Source organism: Mirounga leonina, unplaced genomic scaffold (genome assembly GCF_011800145.1).
Source record: "Mirounga leonina isolate KUSES-001 unplaced genomic scaffold, KU_Mleo_1.0 Mir_82, whole genome shotgun sequence".
NCBI lineage: Eukaryota > Metazoa > Chordata > Mammalia > Carnivora > Phocidae > Mirounga > Mirounga leonina.
In genome coordinates, this window is record NW_023270825.1 from 43,681,194 (window position 1) to 43,694,571 (window position 13,378).

Genomic DNA, 13,378 nt, shown 5'->3' on the forward strand with positions numbered 1-13,378 from the left:
TTAAAAATTAAAACACTAATAGCAAAACACAACTAAGTAGATAAATCTATACACAGTCAATGAAAAATAAGCTTTTCTTTTTTTTTAAAAAAAGAATTATGTTGTTATTAATAACAGACTTTATCATGGTTACCAGCCATAGCAAGTTAATAAGTAACATATCCAAAATAATATCTCTAATAATCAGATAACCATTGTTTCTATATTCAGTGAAGGAATAAATAGAAATCCAGATTTGCAAATATTTTAAGGTCTTCTTCCTTTTAAAGGATTCATGCTAATGTGATTGTGTTCACAATCTGTTTTCTGAACAACCCAAGTCTTTATGGATATATGTGTTTTGCAGCAGATCTGAATGCTTTCTCATTTCTCCACGAGATGTGTAATACCCTTGTTTTTTCTTCTTTATTAACTTTCTTAGCATCCAAAAAACACCTTCACAAACCCTCTGGTCTTACCTTTGGCCTTCAAAATTTTTGATCTAGTCTTCCTGCCTTACATGTGATCGTCCATCCCAACACATTCCCCAAATAACACTAAGCTTGTTTAGAAAAGGGGTGTGGAGGATGAATGTTAATGGCACTTAGTTTAAAAAAAAAAAAAATCAACTAAAAAATGCTGCCTCTTTCTGCACATGGATTTGCATGTTTAGAATGTAGTCACCCAAGGGGAGGTCTGTTTTCTTAACGTAAAATGTGATAATAGTGGGTTCAAGCCCCCTCTGCTTACTAAAAGCTCTCTACAGTTAAGATGCTCCCACCTTTTCAAACCTTAAAAAACTTCAAAAGCAAGGCTGGATTGGGTGCACATTTTTAATCTCGAAGGTAAAAGAAAGTTGTTTAGATTTCATTAAGGCCTTTTAAATCTGTGTTTACTTAACTTTTTTTTAAATAACCATAAGCAAGCACAGTGATTTTCATGGTCTGATCTCTTCAATTTCGACTTTGACTTCGCTAAAAGCAATGGCACCAGACTCACCCATTTAATAAACAGGCCTTACACCGTCTCCCTGATCTCGCCTCTGGCTGAGCATTCATACCATCCTTTACACAACCCAATTTTCCAGTGCAGAGCACAACTCCTCTTTGATTTCCTTTAATACCCTCCATTGCATCGAATCCCAAACGTAGTCTTTCTTGCCCTTAAGAAACAGAGCTATTACTTTGTGGTAGCACACTTTGTTAATCTCCATGTCAGGACTGGTTCTCTCTCTCTTCTGTGTGGCTGGATAGATAAATCGGCCAACGACACAGCAAATCCCCGAGAACCACGTTTCCGTCCTGCAGCTGCCCTTTCCCACATCTGCCTTCACAGCCCGCCTGGCCACGTGGACTGCACGTCTCCCCGCACGCTCCCTCTGCCACTTGCTCACTGACCAGTTATACGCTGTGCTGGGTCTTGCTCTCCTCCTCTCCCTCAGCAGTGAGCGAGCCAGGGGGGTGCAGCCCCCAGGCTCAGGTTCCTGCGCACAATCGTAGTGGAAGCGGTTTTTTGAGCTCATTATCTGACGTTAAGGCCTTTTGTCGGTCCTTACCATTTTTCCTCCAGTGGAACTTGCACCCACGTGTGTGTGTGTGTGTGTGTGTGTGTGTGTGTGTGAAGCGAGGCAGGGGCGATAGGCTGAAACCCCACAGTAGGGTGGGGAGGGAGAGAGGTCTCTGGGTGAGAAGCAAATCCAGCCCAGAAAGGGCCGCAGGATTCTTCTAGAATCTCTTGGTGCCTCGCGAACAGACCCTAACTGATGACACGGTGCCGTCCTCCTCGTCCCTCCCCCGCGCTTCCAGCCACACGCTCGTCCCGCCCGCCCACCTGCACGCGCCGCGCAGGCGCGGCCGCAAGATGGACGACGCCTCGGCCTACGAGCCGCGTCCGCCTTCCCCGCAGGCACGGCTCGGCAGCCATTGTAAGAGACAACCCTGCTGCTATTACAAAAATAGAGGAAAGAAATGAATCCGTATCAACAAATCCTGTACAAAAACCATAGTATGAAGAGAAGTGCTATCCAAACTCTTTACACGTTATGTACCCTTTAAAATTGTTATGTAAACAATACACAAATCAAAGTTTCTCTGAAATTTTGTTGGAGGGAACGTTCCCCCTCTGCCGCCGGGGCCGTGCAGCCCTCTCCTGCGGCTCGACCCCAAGCCGGGTCCACAGGGAGAGCCGATCCGGGCGGCAGGGAGGGCGGGCCGCCATCTTGCTTTGGTCGCACTAGCCCACGACGGCGTCCTGGGGCCTGACAGCGGAGGCGGGCTGCGAGGGGCGCCGGGGCCCAGGGCTCGGCCTCCCTCCCGCGTCTCTCCCAGCTCTTTCCCGGCGGTAGGCGGTACTCTTTTTGTTCGTTTCTCCCCCTCTCTCCGTCCAAGAAGCCACTTGCATTCCCTCTCCACCCCCCCAGTCCCACGTTTCCCTAGAGACCCCTCCCCACCCGCACACCAAGCCATCCCGTGACAGAAACAAATGACAAAATGACCAATCCCCGGTCTACTGATACGTTTACAAGGACGACCTACGCTCTCACAAAATCAAAATGGGAGCGGGACCAGGGGAAAAAAAAGGCTGCAGAGTATCTCCGAGGATTCTGTGCAGCCCTGAAGATGGCTGACACTGGACCCGCAGCAGTCGATTTCACGGCCAGCGCGGTCACTCTCATCTTCAGCTTCTAGATTGTGGAGGTCCGGTCAACCCCGTCTGGCAGAGAGAGAATACATGACGGGCACGGGTGGGCAAAACCGTTCCCTTCACGGCCACCGAGTCGCACCCCGTGCGCGATGGGCTTCCTGGTCTCTGAAGACAGCTGAAGGCCGCGCCTACCATTCATCCACTCATTCACTCACACACCCACCCACTCAGCGTCTGCGGAGTAGCCATTGTTCCAGGAGCTGTAACCAGTCCGGGCACCCCAACAGGAGACCTAGTCCTCACCCTGTGAGTACACACATCCTAGTCGAGACGGATCTGTAAAGCCACAGGGATGCAGGAGTGATCATTGCTACGATGGAGTATGCACCGGGCACAGCAGGAAATGGAGGAAGGAAGATTTAAGTTGCCCCTGGAAGTCAAGGATGGTTTCACAGAGAGAGGAAATGACTTTTGTAAGATGGCGCTGGTAGGAGGAGAGAGGAGGAGGCAGGAAGGAAGAGGGTGTGCGGAGGGCATACAGCTCATGTATAGGTGTGATGTTGGTCATCAAATGGTGGGGCTGGGGGGCTGGATCGAGGTTTAGGGTGAGGGATGGGGGGAATGGAGGAGTGGCAGGAGATGTGCTGAACGGGGGGAGGGGGTTGCTGCAACGGACATGCAGGTGGACCTGTCTAGCTCACATCCCTTTCTTTGGCAGCATCTCCCCCTCACCGAGTCCCTGCTGAAAGCTCGGGCACGAGGTGGCTGTGACTCTGAGCTGAACAGACCAGGGGGATGCGGCTGACCCAAACTGATCTAGCTTCTCTGTCTCAAGAATCTGGTTAGGGGTAGACACCACAGTTAGAGGCTGTGGGCACTGAGAACTGAAAGGCCCTGTGGAAGTGGGTGAATGTTGAGGCTACACAACGCAGGCGGTGTCTACATTATGGAGAGTTGGTGAGACCAGGCTATAAAGCGGAGGACGTGCAGGTCAGAGACAGAGGCCACGAGTGAGACAGACTGCCAAGGGAGCCATGCTTACACATGGGACTATAGGAGAATCCCCAGAATGAGGCCATAAGGGTCTTGTGTACTACGAACAGGAGCTTGGACTTGGTAATTGGGGCATTCTAAGCGGTAATTAGATCTGATTTTAGGATGGTTTCTCTGGCAGCTGTTAGATGACCTAAAAAAAGACAAGGCTGGTGGCAGGATGGCCCCTACAATGGCCCACGCTAGGGCTTGTCTGACAGGGGCTTATCCAGTGAGCAGAGAGAAGCATGGATGATGAGTCATTGTAGGAGGTAGAAATGACTGTGTTCAGTGACCAGTAAATGAAGGCCAGGGAGGGATGCAGATGCCTCCCTGGTTTTGTTGATATCCAAACATCAGCAGGTAAGTCCTGGTCTAAGCCTTGATGTCACAAACCTGGTCTACCAGGAGGAGCACCTGGATCCAGTAGGCGGAACTCAGGTTTGAGAGGGGAGGGGCAGAGTGTTCAGGGGAAGCTGGAGGACCTCAGTGATATGGAGGAGTGCTGAGTCCACTGCACAGGCCTCCCGGCCTCCTGGTGGGTGGTGCCAGTCTGGTGTCTTGCCAGCAGGGACTTGAAGGAGAAATGTTTAATTGAAATTTTTACTGAGATCATTGTAGGCTCACATGCAGTTATAAGAGACAGTCCCAGGTTTCCGGGTTTGCTGAGTTTCTCCCAGTGGTAACATTTTGCAAAACTATAATATTACCACCAAGAAACTGATGTTGACACAATTCACAGATCTTACTCAGATTTTCCCAATTTTATTTGTACTTGTGTGTGTCTATGAATTTCCATATGGTTTTTGGAGCGATTTTAAAGAAGAAAAGCAAATGACCCCGGGAGCGTTTATGGGAATCAGGCCATTAGTCATAGAGGCCCCCAGAGGTGAGCTTATAATCAGTAATCTTTCTCTTGACTTCTGCCGGTGTTAACCTGAGCCTCTGGTGGTGGCTCTGCGGTGGTAACGACTCATGGGAAACAGTGGGTGCGTGTAAATAGATACACACGTGTGGGTGTGTAGAGGTCGCTCCCCTGTCTGTAGGAGTGGAGCACGCTCTTGCCAGGGCTCACTGGCCTCCTCATTAATGCCAGTGAGTAAGTGGGGAGCTAGAAACATGAAAATCTCAACTAACCCAACCCCAAGCTGCATTTTCACTGACTTCCAAGCCTATGCCTCATCCTCCAAGGGTTACAGTATTCATCTGCAGGGAGATGACCAACAGGTAAGTCCAGATTCACCATTTACAGTTGTGCAATGTGTACAACTCCAGGGAGCACCATTTACATGTATTCATTATAGGTTTTATAGTTGCTATGACAAATATCAAATCAATGGCAGAACAGCATCTTAAGAAAGTGGAGTCTTTTTCTAATTTGCACAAAGTCTCCGTATCAGCTAAAAGTGAGGCTGTTAAGTCCCAAGAAGGAATAAGGAAAGAAGGTGAGAAGGAACGGCAAGGGGATCATGTGAAAACATGAATCCTGGAGCATCAGAGAGTGGACTGGGCATTCCTCTTTATGGTAGAATTCACTGCAGTCTCTGTCCTGCTTGGAGGAGCCTTGCTTTTGTAGCCGTGGCTGTTCCTGCCCATATAACCCCTGTGCAGGAGGAAGACAGCAGCCAGGCTTGGTGTTGAGTCTTCCTTTATACCCGGAGCCACCAATCAGGAGCAGGCCCAACAGAGCCAGATGAAAGCCTTAAATGAAGATTCACAAACCAAGATGGCAGAGGCAACCCACCTCCTGGGCTTCCTCATGGGTTCTGTTGGAGGGGCCAAGGGAAGGGCAAGGAAAAGACAGAAAGGGAAGGCCAAAGAGAGAAATGGCCTAGACTGGCACCAGGAGGGTTGTACTTAGTGGAGGACGCTGAAAGTAGAGATGTCCGTGCAAAAGGATGGGCCACCAAGGCTTGGGGCCCATGGACCAGCCACAGTAGAAAGACCGTCGTAGGATGTGGTGTCCCGGGAACTTGGCCACCCTCCCCTCCTGTCCTGAGACACAGGCAGAGGAACCTCTTTTACTTTGCTTTCCTCTCCCTAATTATTTGTCCTCCTGTAAAATGATTTAATTCATTGGCATTCTCTCCCCAGCAAGGTCATCTTCCCAGCACCTGGACGAGGTGGGCCAGCAGAAGGGTGCAGTCCTAATGTGGGAGGCTCACCGCCACTGTGCCCAACTGGGCCACCCTGAACTTAATTTGCATTCTCTGCTCTGGAAACTGCTTACGAGGCTTCCCACCAGAGCGCATTATTGAGGAAAAACACAGCAATAAAAAGGCTTAGGAGATTAACAAGATGAAAACAGCAAAAAACCATCAGTTCAGAGAGGTTTTCTGTAAAAGTAGAAGAATGAGCTAAAAAATGAAGCATTTTCGATGAAAACCTCCCTTTAATAAAGAGCATTTGGCATTCTTGCTACTAATGATGATAATGTTAGCACTTAGCAGTTTGATAAGGGCTTCCAACATGCCAATTATCTGAGATATATCAAGCCCTGGGGGAGAAGGTCAGTTCTCCTTGCTGACTCTCAAAGGCCCGGGAGTTCCTCACCCACCAGCCATGGTTGGGTGGGAGGGAGCTTGGGCTGCCCGCAGTGGGCTGAGCTTGGTCTGAATTCTCAGGGTCTGGGAGGCTTCCCTTTTTGAAAAAATTGAGATATAATTTGCATACCACAAATTTCACGCTTTTAAAGCGTACAATTCAGAGGTTTTCATATATTCACAGAGTTGTGCAGCCATCCCCACTATCTAATTCCAGAACATTTTCATCTGGTACCCATCAATCAGTCACTCTCCACTCAACAGTTCCCTCCGGCCCCTGACAACCACTAAACTATACCATCTGTCTCTATAGATTTGCCTATTTTGGACATTTCATAAATTCCTATGTGGAATTGTACGCCGTGTGGCCTTTTGTGTCTGGCATCTTTCATTTAGTGTAATGTTTTCAAGGTTCATCCATGTTGTAGCATGGATCAGTACTTCATTCCTTTTTAAGCTGCATGATATTCCACTGTCTGCATTTCGTTCATCCATTTCCATCTGTTGATGGACCCTTGGGTTGTTTCCCATTACTCATCAGGGGCTATCAGTGTGCCGACCCAGTCTCCTTTGTTAGCTGGAGAAGAGGACCTGGTGGCACCTCCCCACAGAGGTGCCAGGGATGGACCAATGATGCTGTGAAGCTTCTAGGATATGAGTGGCCAAGGGAGAGAGCAGTGTTTGCAGATGGGGTTCCTGGAACCCATTAGGAGCTGTGCCTTCCCACCATCCTTTCAGTCAGCAGCCCTGGGAGGCCTTGAGCTAGCTCCCTTCTGGTACTGAGTGGAGCCTGCCTTTGGGCTGTGGAGAACCCTGCCCAGCTGAGGTCAGGTAGGTACAGTCCTTGCTTTCCAATCTGCTCCAAGCAGAGCATTTACTTGTCTCATATTTGGTGTTAGGATAAGACTGTGTTTGCAGGGACTAAAAATCCAAAAGTCCCTGGTAGGGAGGACCAAGCTCTCCGGAGGAGCAACTGTCAGCAGCCTTTCTCGCCCCCATGGCCAGAGAGCGCACATTTTGGCTCTAGGTGTTCCGACCGCCCATCTCCAGGGTGGGTGAGCACATCCCGCCTGGGGAGGACTGGTGGGAAGGGTCACAGGAGGCCTCTCTGACTCAGAGCCTCCCGGAGGTTGGCAGGAAGGGGTGGCCATCTCTCCTCTGCCTGCCAAACATCCCCAGGGCTGGTGCGGAGTCCGGGCTGGAGAAAAGCACTTGGTTAGTACCCGGAGGGCACTGCAGGCCTCCTGGGGCTCTGGTGATGATGTAGGGCTTCAGACCAAACTGACAGTGGGACCACCCAGCTGCTTCTGGCGCTCATTGTGGGGCTGCCGCCCATAGGCACATCAAACTAGACCATCCCTGTCACACTGGGAGGGACATCTCAGACTGCTTGGGGCTCCAGGCATCGTGGAAGCCATTTGGAACAGGGAGATACAAAAACAAGCAGGGATTTTTGTTTCAAAAATTCTATTTTTAGAACAAGCTGGGATATGCTTGGACCAGACTGGGAGCTCTAGTGCCGAGAAGGAAAGGATCCAATTCTGTGGGGGGGATGTTGCCACTAAAAGCCATGTCTTGTGTTTCTGACTCCTCCAGCTCCCAGCATTTGGCTGGCACAGCTGCTGCAGTAGGACCTCAGTGTGCACTGGGTGCGTGGCTGTGAGGAAAAAGGGACAGCCTTGGTCTCCAGGTCCCTGACTCACCTCCCAGAAAAGGAGGAGCAGGGCGTCGCGGGCTACTCGGTGTGGTACGGCTTGATGGGGATCCCCCAGCAGCCTGAAGCCATTCTCTCGCTCTGTCCCCTGCCCCCCTCTCATTGTGCCTTTCCCATTCCTCCTGAGCTACTGCAGATGGCTGCTAGTTCTCCCAGGCATGCGGTCAAATGCAGGAGGACCCACTCACCTCCCAGGGCGTGCTCGGTCATACTGAGGCACAAGGACTCCAGCCTGTTGTTGATGTCCGGTTCAGTCACAGGAAGCTGGAATTCTGCAAGGGACAAAGGGTTATGTTGGTGACAGAGACTCTGAGAACAAGGAGAAGGTGTGCACGGTGCTGTGGGGCTCCACCCGCTCCACCCCAGGAGGACCCACAGGACTGTGAGGATCCTCACGGAGGTAAGTTACACTCTGGTTTCAACCAACCTATGAGTCTGTTAGACGCACAGAGTCCATTGTGAACATTGGCGGCTGGAAGAAAACTCGTAACTAAAAATAGCTGGTCATAGAGTCTGTCAGCCTCTGCTCAGAACCCTCCAGCGGCTTCCCATCTGAATAGCAGCCAACCCCCTGCCATGGCCTGCAAGGCGCACGTGATCTGGCCCTTATTAACCCTTGCCTGTGTACAGCTCTCGCCACCCCTCGTTCCATCCCAGGCCCTCTTCTACTCCAGGGTTTTTGCACTGCTGTTCCCTCTGCCCAGAATGGTGGTCCTTGGATGTTTCCATGACTTTCTCTCTCCCTGCCTTCACGTCTCTGGCTCTACTGTCTCTTTAGAAAGGACATTAGAGATGAGCAGAAATTTCCCAGCCCTATCCCTTTCCTCTGCTTTATATTTCTCCACAGCTGTCACCAACATCTGGCACATTTCTTTATTTGCTGCCTGCCCCCAGTTCCATGTTCACTTCATTGGAGCAGGACTTGGCTCTGCTGCTCCCTGGGCCTGGAAGCGGGCTTGGCGCTTTCTGCTTTGTTACAAGGAAACGGAAACCACAGTATTGGTGAGCACCTCTTCTGAGCCCACGACTGTGCCAAGTGCCCAGTTCTTGAGCGGGACTCACAGTGACTGGCCAGGTTGGCTGGCTAACACAAGAACCCATGGGGGTCTGACTCCAGAGCTGGTACTCTCCTGCATGCTGTAGCGACTATAAGCGCCAGTCAGTGCTCGCGGCCTCCAGCCACTTGGAAGGTCTGAGATGTCTGCTGGGCGGGTTCTCACTGCCTGGGACCATGCTGTGTGCGTTCTAACCACAAAGCCCCCTCTACCATCTGGACCCTCCCTATCTCTCCAGGCTCCAGTCCCTCCTCCCCCCGAGTGGGAAGCAGCCCGAAGGAGCCTCCTCCTCTCTTCTCCTGGGGCCCTCACTGTCAGTACCTCCCCCATCCCTCATCCTGGGAAGCTCTTGAGGGTCTTTGACTGGCTTGGAAGCGCCTTGCAGACAGCAACAGTGCTTTTATCTCTTTCTGAATCTCCCATAATACCCAGCCATGGTCTGCTGGCACACTTCACACATGTCTATTGAGTGAGGAAAAAGTGGAAGCTCTGACAGCTTAGAATTGTGAAATCCTACGATGGGGGTTGGGGGGCAGACAAAAATCAGCAGTGGGATATGTTCTGAGGGCCTGGGAATCTCAACATTGCCACTGTCTTCATATGCGACTCTGGGAAACTTCTCTTCTTTGTTGGGCCTTAGCTCTTCAGTCTGTAAGTGGGGAAAGGATCCTGTGGCCCAAGCTTCAGGCCATTTCCTTGCTCCTTTAAATCTCCACCAGGGGGCACTTGGGGCTGGTGGGCGGGATGACAAATGAGGTTAGGGGTTGGTGGTTTAGTGGGATAGGAAGTTGAAACCAATGGCTAAACCAAAGTATTTGTTTTCCTTGATGAGCTATACATTTAGGTTTTCTCTGCAATCTGTGTTCCCCATTATCGGCTAATTCAGAGGCAGACGTCATTTCTGTTGTTTAAAATTCTGAGTAGATGGGCAAAATGGATCAATACGAAAAGCACTGGGGAGCAGATAGGGTTCTTTCTGACACAAATTCCAGCGTCAATGGGTTTGAAAAGCAACTGGTGCCAATTCATGAACAGAGGACGATTGGGCTTTCCGGCGGCCAAGAGCCAGGGAGAATGGAAGGGTCTCTCCCACCCCCACCCATTGTTGCTCTCAGAGTAGGGTCGGGGCAATTAGACAATCCAGAGGAAAGAGTATTTTAGTATTTTCATCCATTCATGTGAAAATCATATGCATGCAAAATTAGCAGCCTTCAGGGTGTGAAATCTATAAAATAGAAACACAGTTTTATATATAGCCAGTTAGCAAATATGAAAAAAAAAAAAAAACCCTCAGCAATTATAACCATCCATATGCTCATTGTAAAATTTAGTTTACTCTCTAGCACTCCCCTTTAAACAAACACTGTGGAAAGATTTGGATAAATAAAGATGCTCGACATTTGGAGAGAAGTGTTTCAGCTGCAGGGTTTCTTGCCAACACGCAGCAAAATGCCATTTTCCAAGCCTAGGACTGCGTGTTCAAAAAAGGGGGCTGAGAAATGCGGGGCTCTCCGCTCTAGAATCTCCAAACCTTAGTGGCTGCTCTTTTAGGTTGAAAGTTGGCATGGTTGCTTTTTCTCCCTCAGCTCTTCCCTCTGGTGTGCTAGGGTGTCACGACCCCCACCACTCGCAGAGTGGCTCCGAAAAATTCTAAGTCTTGGGAGAAGCCCATATGTTCACACTCCAGAGTTTCCTAATAGTGTGACTTTTTAATTGTGTATTTGATAAAAACAGATCCGTGGCATCTCCCCACACATACAAGACAGAGGGAGACCAGCTGGGTGGATAACAGCTTCCATCTCAGGCTAGAAGCCCTCAGCCACGTGTGGCTTGGGTGGGCAGAACTCTCAAACCCCAGAGAAGCAGCTCTGGGCAGCTCCCGCCACCCAGGCGCACACGACCCACCAGGCCAGTTCTTGCCAGTTCTTACCGCAAGGGCTCATTGCATTTAGCCTGGGCCCCCAGCTGTAACGGGCCAGGTAGACATAGTTTTATGTTGTCAGTAAGGCAAAAAGGAAAGACTGAGCCTTCTCTGCCATTGCCTGAAGCAGGCCTGTTTCCTTAACCCAGATGACATCTCTGAGAACCAGGAATTTTTCCCCTGACCATCAGACCGTTCCAGTATTTAGTGAGGGTCCTCAGTCCTAGGATGCCCAGGGTCTAGGCTGACCTGAATCTTTTTAACTGTGCCTTTTCAGAAGTCCCACAAGTAGAGAGCCTCATGTTCAGGCACAGGGTCAAGAAGATTCTAGAAGAGGGCAGCTTCCCATTCCTAATGAAGTGTTTTTGTAGGGTCCACCTGGGGGGGGGGGGCATGTGGCTTTTTCTTGGCAGGAACCAGTCATCCCAGCTGAGTCTCACATGTGTGGCACCTATGGCACAATTCTGTAGCTCTCTCCCAGCCCCTGGGGCCGAGGTGAGGAGGCCAGCATCTTTAGTACTTTAGAATAAAAAATGGGGTATTCTAGGAAAAACCTCTAGAATTCTACTTTGCCAATAACAGCCGAAGCTACTTGTTGAATAACAAGGAAGGCTTCAAGTTAAGTGAGAAGTGGGGCTGCCGGGAGGAGAGAAATCAGGAAAGAGGCTGAGGAGGACAGGACAGAGGATGGAGAAGTGGGATCCAGACTGGGTAAGGGGTATAAGGAAGAAAGGGAGGCAGGGAAGATGGGAGCCAAGCAGGACGGGGGAGGGTAGTAACAGAAGGAAAAGAAATCAGTGTGGGCAGGGAAAGAGAGCCATACTGATAACTGCAGAGACGGTCATGGCGGTCATGGCGAGTGACAGAGGGACACGAGTAATCAGTCGTACCCCTGAGTCTGCTGTGGGAACACAGCTTTTCTCTGGTGGCCTTGTTCCTAAACCTGAAGACGTTTGTACTGTGGAATCCTCTGGGACCCACAATTTCATGAAAAGTGAGGAGAATATGATATAAGACAATATTGTACCACCTAGGTCTCTAGACCTACAAGTACCATCTAGACCTAGGTTGGTCTCTCTCAATTTGACTTTCAGAGACAGGGGAGTACAGGCCCAGCTGGGTTCTCAGCTGTGATACAGTTGATTCATTCACCAACCTCCCTACCTATTATCTGCCAGTCCTGAGCAGGATGGTTTGCCTTGGCCCACCAGAAGGCAGAGAGCAAATGTGCATTAGGTACTTTAAGAGGGTCCTTGTTCTGGTCTCTTCCTCTGCACAGCAGCCCCTTCCATTCCCCTAACGGACCCATTGTATGGATGGTACTCTCCCTCTCCCCACTCTTTTGAAAGGCAGTTCTCTGGAAGGAATCTGAAACTCACACTAAGGAGGCAATGAATGATAACAGCTTGGGACACTATGCTCCCAGGTATGCAGCCTTCTGATGGTAGAAGAAATACAGTCATGAGCTGGTGCACAGGGGAGGTTTGCTATGGTGAACAGATACATGGCCCTTTCCTGTCAGGCCCTCCAGGTGGTGAGGAGCCTCTGTGGCCTCTCAGTGTTACACCAGGGCTGTTTTGAGATCCTGTCTGACTGGATCCCACTGGTGGCTGAGCCTGGGTCAGCAGGAACTGATCTGCTTCCAAGATAAGGCAGTCCTTCTGCAAGCAATTTCCAAACTAATTTTCTAGTTGGGAAGACACCTGCCTTTGGGGGAACGTGACCACACCAGGCACCACACTTGTTTTGAGCTCAAGTCATTCCACTGGTGAGTGTATCAGACCCTCTCCGCCTTGCTCTGGGAGGACCAGCTTAGTGTTTCTTACTCATGCCAGAGGCCAGTGAGACGCAGCAATCACTTAGTGTCTCTCCTGGTTTGTCCTGGGAAATATCTAAAATCTGTTCCTGTGGGAATAATTTAAAAAACCACCCCTGACATGGCCTCCAAGGGTCCCACAAATCCTGTAGATCCAGGAAAGAAGAGATCGTCTTGCAAATTCAAGCCAGGTGACTGATCAATTGATATACAACTTGGGGGCTTTTTTCTAGCCCCTGGACTTTTTTTTTTTTTTAAATTTTTTATTTATTTGCGAGAGAGAGAATGAGAGACAGAGAGCATGAGAGGGAGGAGCGTCAGAGGGAGAAGCAGACTCCCTGCCGAGCAGGGAGCCCGATGCGGGACTCGATCCCGGGACTCCAGGATCATGACCTGAGCCGAAGGCAGTCGCCCAACCAACTGAGCCACCCAGGCACCCGCCCCTGGACTTTTTGATATTCTTTGGAGACATTTCAAATTTTCCATCATTTTAATGGAAGTATTTTAAGTTTACAGAATCAAACTTTCTTCAAATGAATTGTAGTCTTCAAGATTTACCCATCTGGTTTAAAGTGGATGCTCTGAAGACATCTAATGGTCCAGAAGAAGCCACTCTGCTGTATTGTAACACAGTTTTCTGAGGATCTAATTTAGGGTTGGTTACACATCTCTACC

At 49.9% G+C, this 13,378-nt stretch overlaps 1 protein-coding gene across 4 annotated transcripts in view; it reads right to left on the reverse strand.

The window, feature by feature from the left end:
• Positions 1 to 897: 897 nt before the first annotated feature.
• Positions 898 to 13,378, reverse strand: part of SAMD4A (sterile alpha motif domain containing 4A) — a 203,983-nt gene continuing 191,502 nt past the window's right edge. For all 4 annotated transcript variants that reach the window (XM_034992578.1, XM_034992577.1, XM_034992579.1 and 1 more), the window contains 2 exons: positions 8,100 to 8,183; positions 898 to 2,691 (listed from right to left, as the gene is read on the reverse strand). In XM_034992578.1, coding sequence (XP_034848469.1) covers positions 2,663 to 2,691; positions 8,100 to 8,183 — 113 coding nt within the window. In that variant the 3' untranslated portion in view covers positions 898 to 2,662. The remainder of the gene's footprint in view (positions 2,692 to 8,099; positions 8,184 to 13,378) is intronic.